Source organism: Colius striatus, chromosome 3, assembly GCF_028858725.1.
Source record: "Colius striatus isolate bColStr4 chromosome 3, bColStr4.1.hap1, whole genome shotgun sequence".
Lineage (NCBI taxonomy): Eukaryota > Metazoa > Chordata > Aves > Coliiformes > Coliidae > Colius > Colius striatus.
The window spans coordinates 13,204,920-13,213,761 of record NC_084761.1 but is presented as its reverse complement, the minus strand read 5'-3'; the positions used below and the strand labels follow the sequence as shown (position 1 = coordinate 13,213,761).

Below are 8,842 nucleotides of genomic sequence, written 5' to 3'. Positions count from 1 at the left end.
CCTGCAACCCTGGCGTCACGCTCACCAGCTGGGAACACTGGCATTCTTCCAGGGCTGTTTGGCTGAGCCTACCACTGACCCACCTGATCTGCCTTGAGTGGCCACCAGTAGACATTCTTGGTGAAGGCACCACCATCAAACCCAGCTCCCAAAGAGATCTGAGTGCTCTGCAAGCATGAGACCTCCCCAACAGCAGCCCTGAGACAACACACAGAGGCAGAGGCATAATTTCTTGGGGTTTTCTTTTACTTTTAATTGTTCCTTCCCTTCCTTTGCCACGACACACACTTTGTATTAAATATCTTAAATATATTAATTTTTAAAAAGTATTAATAAAAAAAGCTACTGAAGAACACAGCTGGCAGAGTGACCAAGGGCAGCAACCCATGGGGACGTTTAAAAAAACAACAGAAAACAAATGAGAACAGACAAAAAACCTGGCATTTTTTTGCATATGCACAGCTGGCTGGAATACCCTGCACTCTGGCATCATTGCAAACATGGAAGGGAAAGCAGTAGAAAAAATATATTCCATTGTACCAACCTGTACAGGGAAAGGAATTAAAAGCAAAAATGAGGAGGCTTTAAACATTTTTGGTATTTCAGATGTTCCCTCCCACACCCATAGCCCTTTTAACTTCTAGTCTTTAAGCAAGTTTTCTGGCTTGGGATAGCCAAAGAGTACAAAATCTGCTTCGTAAAGCTTGTAGAGCTGCTGCCTCCAAGCCAACGGGATTTTGGCAAACCAGTTATCTTCCCAGCTGCTGGCAGTCCTGTTCCGGTAGCTGGGGGGGAAGCGAAGCAGCCTGTCCACTTTGAGGAGCTGCAATAGATAAGCTGCGTCCTCATCCAGCGTCTCCAGCTTTCCAATGAAATCATAGTCTATCTGGCACGGGTGGCACAGGCGGTAAACTTGCCTCCAGTGCTCGTTGAAAGGGGCCAACTTCTCTGTCCTGGGATCCAGTAAGTACTGGATGAAGTCAGAAAAGGAGACTTTGAGGCCCGCCCCAAAGGCCTCGCTAACGGAGGTGGGAAGGTTGGTATGGTTGGAGTAGAGCTTGAGCATGGGGATGGCAAAACGTCGGTAGAACTCCTCGTTCTCCAGCTCAAACTTGCTGCGAAAGGCAGAGATGAGGCGGACAAAAGGGTCTCGTACGAAGAGGAACTTGGTGTACTTCTTCAGCTTGATCTTCATCAGGTGCCGGGAGAACTTCCCGTAACGGCGCCAGAATTTGTTGAAGGTCAAGTGGGTGCTGGTGTTGTGGACGTGCTCCCGGGGGATATCCAGAGGGTTCCGGTACGGGACCCCCTGGTCCAGCAGGCTCTCGCTCAGCACAATCATCACCCGTTTCCAGTTGGTGCAGGCCACTTTGGGGACGTAACAGTAGATGATGCCGTGGCGGTCATCCACGATCAGGTGGTTGAGCTCATAGTTTGGGATGTCATCGAAGGAGCGCTCCTTGCTGGGGAAGGTGAAGCTGGAATTGGCACAAAACTCCCGCAACGTTCTCTGCCTCTCTATCTGCAGCTTCTCTTGGTCCAAGCTGTTTCTGTCATTGTGCGTAGACCAGTCATAGCCCCGCACGTTCTCCTCTAAATTGCTCACCACGGGCTTGTTGGAGCCCTGGACAAGCAGCTGCTCCGTCTTTCGGGGCATAGAGCTGTTCTGTTTCAGGCTCGAACTAAGCAGCTTTGCCAAAAATTCATCCACATCTGGCAAGGCTTCCCAGTCTTCACCTGCTGTGATACCAGGGATGGCTCCTGAGGAATGAGGCCTGGAGAAGGACGTGTGCAGGTAGAAATGGGCCGTTCCCACGTTGTCCCAGTACACAATGATCAAGAGGATCATGAAGATGGAGACCAGCACCACAGAGAGACGGAGGAGCCGTGCTTTGGTCATCCTGACGCCTACTGTGATAGCTGGCTTTCACCTGGATTCACCTCTGGCTTGCAGAGCGTGGCTTGGGATCCAACATGGTGCTGCAGACCAGGAGCCTGGAAAAGGATGAGAAACAGAAAGTTAGCTGAACCCTTAAACACTCTGATGCGGAGAGAATGACTTTGCACAATCAAGTCTAGCCGTGCAACTGAGCACCTCTTTCCACACGGGGAGAGTTGTGAGCCTGAGGTACCCATAGAGACCCCGTGGAGAAAAGCTGACTGGCCAAAAGGAGGCATCATCTGTTGTAATTTTACCAGTTTCCATAGCAAGCACGCTTTTCAACTCAATCTCAAGCTTCTATAGTCACATGATTTCAAGAGAAGCTCTATTTTCATTAAAAAAATAAAGATTTCATGGCTTGTTGACAGAGGAAAGTCTGAGAACATTAAAAAAATACAACTCTGTACAGAAAGCATGCAGAGCCAGCTACCTTTCAGACATCCTTTATAAACATACCTAACACACAACAGGAACAAAGAGTGCTCAAGCCACAATTTAGCTTGTGGTATCACACTGTGGTCTCACCTTCCCATGAAGATGCTCTGCACCACTGTGCTGAAAACAAAGACCTCATGGGAGTTACAAATACACAGCTGGAGATGCCATTGCCTCAGTGCCTAAGGCAAGCCCCTTACTGACTTGAACCTACCACCTTATCTACTCTGTGTGAAGGCACCCAGTAGATGTCACCTCCATGACCTTTTTTGGTAGCTACTTCATTTTGTCAAGAAAAGAGATTACACAAACAATTTTCTCACCAAAAAAGAAACTCTAAAGAAGTCCTGATAAAAGTCATACGAGTAAAAATCTAAAGGAATGATTACTTTTAAAAGAATCTTTTCTCAGATTAAGGGTACTCTGTCCATGCCCAGACTCTGCTGAGTCAGGACCACTTTTCCTGCTTTAACATCCGTTATATTTCTGTCACACTCATACCTAACAACTCTTGATTACCAAACGCAGGTGAGAAAATCACTGTTAAAAGGGCAGCTCAGAAGATTTTTTTTTGGAGGGTGCAGCAGGTTTGAGGTTTTTTTTTTACTTCAACCAGTTCCATCTTTTCACTGCTACCTGCTTCCCTGCAGACTTTGCCAGTGCCTTTCCACCAGCAAGCCCCTCACATGCAGCTCCTGCTGCACGTGTCATTACTGGGGGAAACATGTTCAGCAGCAGCCTCTGCACAGCTATGCTGATGCCCCAGGGATGTCGGGTTTTTACCAAAATCCACGTTTAAAACACCAGAAGGTGACACTCAGCCTGTCCTGGAAGACATAAAACACAGACCCATGGTTCAGGGTTTTTCCAACTTGGTGTATTTATTTACACTTCAGGAGAAATTTGTTGTAGCTGTAATGTTGCAACATTAAACACTGTTTCCTGGAGCCAGGCTCCTTCTTTACGTGTGAAGAGGAGCTGGAGGAACTGCAGACATAACACTTTGCACTCTGCAGAGTAAGCAGCAGGTATTACTCAGCAGTAATTCTTTACATTTATCTAGTCAAGATCAAGGATAGAGCAAGTCTAAGAAGAAACACTCAGAGAGATGAGCACAGAGTTAAAGAAGGGGCAAATTACATATCTGCGTCAGCACTTCAGGACCAGCATGTCAAGCCAACGGCAGAAGATAATGGAGTGATGCTGCCAAGCCTACTGCTTTGGCACGCTTCTGAGTTTGTGTTTTGCCTGAATCTGCTCTTGCTTTTGAGCTGGTTAGCTGTTCAGGGCAGGGAGTGCTGCCTATTCTGGATGAATAGGGTGCCCACTGTGCACATAACCCCTAGCACACTGGGTTTCCAGCGCTGCTTGAGACCTGGAATGCTGGCTGGAACACAGTAAGCCCAGAGAGCTGCATGGAGCATCCTTTTCCGCCATTTCTCCACCCAGCAGCTTCCACAGCTTCAGGTGGCGCAGCAGCCTGCTGGCATTTCTGCAAAGCTTGTCCCACCCTGGTGTGGACAGATCACCCTCTCAGCAGCAGTAGCAGCGAGGATGCCAACAAGACACTGTGTGTGGCACACACATTCCTGGGGCAAACAGAAAGAAGGCTCTTTCCTCAAAGCCACCACCATAATGTAGCTTCACTGAGCATACCCCGAGGGCTTGAGTCTGCTTTCCAGTACACAGCAGGAAGGCGTGCCAGAGCGTTTGGCTTCTCCAAGACACATGGCAGCATGCAGAACAGAAGTGAAATGACTCCACTTCTATTAACTCTACTAGTACCAGAGAAGAACCCTGCAAAAGAGCAGCCACACAGCTTAACTCCCTCTCATGAGAAAAAACGCTGCAGAAAACAGAGTTACTCTATTGACTAGGATACATCCTCTTCCTGAGCACTTCATAAAAGACGCCAGACTGAAAGCACAAATTAGAGGTCTCTGTGCACATCAGAGGGAACGCGCCTGCATCCTCCCCTTGCCAGAATCAAAAGGAAAAGCCTCCAGGAGGAGCCAAGAATTTACATTCAAGATTAACCCAAAGTCACCAGCCAAGAAGAATGTGCACCAGGATCCGCACAAAGCTGCTTCTGTGACACGATGCTGGCAAACCGGGAAACGGACCAAGAGCTACAATCACCCATCAAAGCCCCCTGAGCAGCCATCCTGTCATCATCTCCAACCTGAACCTGGCCTGCGTGTGAACCAAGGACTCTTCTTCACATCCCAGGCTCAAAAGAGACACTGAGGTCCAAGGTCATTGGTCCCACAAGCTGTGCTGTCGAACAACCACCTCTCAAACTCTCTTTTAAAACCAGAAAGGAGGATGCATCCCCAGTGCTCTAATTGCAAAAGTTATTGCCGCTGCACCTCCTCAGGGATTTTGAAACCTTATTTGCACTTCACAGACCAATTCTAACTGTTTGTTCTCTGGGCAAACAGCAGTTTAAGTAATTCCTGTCTCTTTCTTCCTCTCCTCTTGGCTTTGTGCAACGATTGCACTCTCTCACATCCTCTCTTTGCAAAAGAACATCTCAGGCTTACTTAGAGGAGCAGTAAGGCCTAGAGAAAATAAATGAGCAAACATATGAGTATGTGCAAGAGACAGGGGACAATAACCCCTCTCTATCAACAGCAATCGTTTTAAATAGACTGTGTCTCCACAAGCTTGGGTGCAGATGTCATCTCTTCTTGCTTTGTGTTTTCCCAGGCTTGTCCCTCTCCCATTGCTCCTCACTCCCCATGGAGAAGCACAGGGCACAGGTCAGGCACTAAGCACCAGTTCACCTCCTCCAGTGCCCAGTTCAACTTGAGAGGATATGGGATTTAAGGTAGCTTGCTTAGGCTTTGCCTGCTTCTGAAGATGGAAAGAGGCAGAACGAGAGCTTTTAAGAACATACAAAACCCCCAAATTCGGATTGCTACTTTCCCTTGGGGCGGCTGCATTCACCAGCAACCACTCGATCCATACAGCCTTCTTCACCCACAGATTATGGTACACACCTGCTACTAGTTACACACTTCAGGAACACGCAGGTTCTAGATAAGTGGAACCAATTTATCTTCCTGCAGGTGCCCATGAACAAGCTCTCCTCAGCCAAAGCAGACGGACACTGTACCAGTAAACAGAGATTAGCTTCATGCACTTGGATCACCACCCAATAAATTGCTTCTCCCCAGCTTTCCAAAAATGTAGCATCCTTTGCTTAGCCGGGAAGTTTTACCCCATGTAACGACACCAGCTGTTACATTAGTATAAATACACTGTGTATGCAAAAAATAGGGCTTGCACTGCATGTTTTACCCCTGCTTAGCACATAGGTGCATAGCAAAAGAACATTCTCATCTATGTAGCTACCTCAGCACCTCTACTGTCACTGCCACAAAGCCTGGTTTGTACAGCCTTGGCAGCAGTGGTCACCTCTTTTTCAATAGCTATACTTGCAAGCTTTTTTAATAGCCACATTTCTCAGATTTCCAAAAGGAAACTCACAAAACGCAGCATGTCCTGTTTGTTCGTCACCTCTGTCACAAACTTCAAGCCCATCCATCATTCCTGGCCTTGCAATGAAGCTGGAAGAGCCTCAGCAAGCCTCGGTGCCAACAAAACCCCAAAACATTTCTCATAGGTCAACGCAGGGGCCAGAAATCAGCCCCTGCCACTCTCACCACCTGCGTTTTCCCTACAGACACCTGACTCAAGCACCATGTTCTGCTGTAAGTAGTTCAGCTCTAAAGTTCCACGAGTGAAGTTCAAGCGGGACTCATCACGCTACCAGCCGTCTCTGTGAAGCGGCGTTAAAAGCCAGGCTGTGCCGCCGAGGGAAAGGAGGAAACCGTTTCCTGGGTTTGCTTTTGTAGCCGCCCGGACCGCAGACGCTCCGGAGTCCAGAAGCAACACAGACTGTGGAACAACGCAGCCAAACTGCACAAGCGGGCTCTTCACGAGCCTCAGGCCCAGTACCGGCGGCAGAGAGAGCGGAAAAAGCCAGCGTTTCGTGGTTTGGGGAAGAGGAACTGCCTCGCAGAGCCGCTCGCCGCCCCACAGCCCCGACTCTGCTACCGCCGAGGCACGAGGATGGGCAACGCCGCCCGGCCCGGCCCGGCCCGGCCCCCGACGCCCCGGGTCCGGCGGAGCCGTGCCCTGCGCTCACCCTACCTGGCACCGCCGCGGCTGCTGGGCAGAGCGCCGAAGAGACAGAGGGGACGCGGTGCCCGGCCACCGCTCCCACCCGGAGCCCGCTCGGCCGCGGCTCCACCGCGGGGCGGTGCCTCGCCGGGACCGCCTCACCCGCGCCTGCCACCGCCCGGGCCCGGCCCTGCCCGCGGGCACAGGCCGTCCCCGCCCCGCGCTCACCTCCCGCCCGGGCAGCGCAGCCTTCCTCTCCTCCTCCTCCTCCTCCTGCCGCTGCCCGTCCCGCCGCTGGCCGGACGCCGCCGCCTCTCGCGAGATGCCGGGCACGGGGCGGTGGGGTCCCCGCGGGGCCGCGCAGGCGCCGCTCCGCCCGCCGGCGGGAGGCCCCGGCCAACCCCCGGCCTCCTCCCGGCCCGGGGACCCCCGCGGGTGCCGGGGGTGCGGGCACCCCGCCCAGCTGGGAGCGGAGGGGCTGCTGCGGCACCCGGCGACAGCGGCCCCCGGCTCCTTCCCACCGCCCGAGCGAGACCGCTGCGGGAAGCTGGGGCGGCAAACGCTGCACAGAGGACTCTCAGCACTCGCTACGAAAGGGGGCTGCCTTGCCAGACCCCCCCTTCGAGCAGTTACGCAAAGTTAAACTCACTTTTAAATTTGCTACAGGTTGCAAGGGCGAACTCGCATCACAACGTAGGCTTGGATGGGTATTTAATTTCCCGACAGAGATAAGAACCAGTAGCTGCCTCTGCCCTGGGGACAGGACAAGGAAGAGCCAGACTGGGTGCCGTGGCAACAGTCGTCATCCTGAGATGGACACAGACAGCATCCCAAGACACGACATCGCTGTATGCTAGAGCTCACAAGTAGATGTGGCCAGTTTCCAGCTGTTTTGTGGAACAAAACACTGCCTTTTGAGTTCCAGTCCAGCAGACTTTAATTATTTGGAGCATAGATGGCAGGATAGAGCAAGGCTAGAAAATGCCACTTGGAAAGGCCAGAGGAATCTAAGCTGTCTTTGTTACTCATCATTTGTGATCTAGAAGAATCCAATCACAAAAAGCTGTTACCCAAGCACTGAAAATGAGCACGGTCCCACTTGGTACAGGAGAAGGGCTACAGCCTCACCTCCAACAATTATCAAAGCTATAATTGGTAATTTACAGATTCCACTTCCAAGATCCGAGTTCCCATCTTCTACATTTATTAACAGATTTAAACCACAGGGTTTACAAACAGGGAAGTCAGCACATCACATTGCTCCAAACTCTTCCAAACCATCATGACAAATGATCAAATTATTTGTTTCAGAACCTCCTTTCAGAGATACAGCCTCAAATCAATGCGTTGAGCTCACACATCCCACTCTGTGTGAAATAACTCCCAAACGCTGCAACTTTTCATGGTGACTACAGCCAAAGGTATTTAGAGGAGATGGGAAACTCAGTTTTCCCCTCACTTTTGGTCCTTCAGTGTTTGCAGGTCATGTGAGGTCTTGTACACACAGGCTTGGCTCACGACTTGCTGGCACGAGTTCGTTTTACACACAGTCAGTGCTTATTTTATCTATGTGTCCTTTTTTTATATCTTTGTTTATCTGAAAGAGTCAGCCCCGGGAAACAAGTGTTCCTGAGCCTCTACTTCAGCATTGCACCTCTTCCTGCCTCTGCTTTGTAAGGAAAATCATCTGCTTGTTTACACCAACTAGCACACTTGCATTGCATCCCCATTTCAGAGGTTTAGGGCATTTCATAAATATAAGTAACCTAAGCTTCCTCGTCCCTGGAGTGAGCTATCCCTCATCTTGACACACAGGAAAGCAAGAGGCATAGAAGAATGGGGAGTGTACAAAGTATCACGCAGCACACAGGAGAATTCTTTGCAAGTGCTGCAGCTGGGGAAAAAAAAAATAGGTTTTTTATCCATTTGAAAAATGCACAGACCTGGCTGAGATTGTTATTTTAGATACTTCAGCAGACATAGGAGTTTGGGGCATGGAGTCACTATTTATCCAGTGCACTGACCAGAACCACTTGATCTGCAGCATACTTAAAAAGCAGTGAAAATACTTTTTTAAAAGCCTCTTATGGAGAAGGCTGCTGGCTGGAGACCTTTGTTCCACAAAGAAAAATACATTCCTACAGTTTACCTCTAGGCCAGCTCTTATCAGGGTCTTCACCTATCACCATGCTGCTTCTCCGGGCTGCAGTCAGATCTGAAATGCTCTGTGGATGGAAAAGAACTTAGAGCAATCTCTGGCTGCTCTCACAGCCAAACATCTGCTCACCCAAACAGCATTCCAGGCATGCGTTACACCTCCCAGCTTCACAGCAACAC

At 50.2% G+C, this 8,842-nt stretch overlaps 1 protein-coding gene across 3 annotated transcripts; it reads right to left on the bottom strand.

Annotated features, from left to right (window-relative positions):
- Positions 1–240: 240 nt before the first annotated feature.
- CHST12 (carbohydrate sulfotransferase 12) lies at positions 241–6,791 on the bottom strand. 3 transcript variants are annotated; one of them, XM_061993288.1, is made up of 2 exons: positions 6,734–6,791; positions 241–1,995 (listed from the first exon to the last, which is right to left on the bottom strand). In XM_061993288.1, exon 2 carries the CDS (start codon positions 1,898–1,900, stop codon positions 641–643), a length of 1,260 nt encoding a protein of 419 aa, XP_061849272.1. In that variant the 5' UTR covers positions 1,901–1,995; positions 6,734–6,791; the 3' UTR covers positions 241–640. The 3 variants fall into 3 exon arrangements, with proteins under 3 accessions (XP_061849272.1, XP_061849271.1, XP_061849273.1); XM_061993287.1 differs by lacking the exon at positions 6,734–6,791 and adding an exon at positions 6,536–6,647; XM_061993289.1 differs by lacking the exon at positions 6,734–6,791 and adding an exon at positions 5,380–5,409.
- Between the last annotated feature and the right edge of the window lie 2,051 nt (positions 6,792–8,842).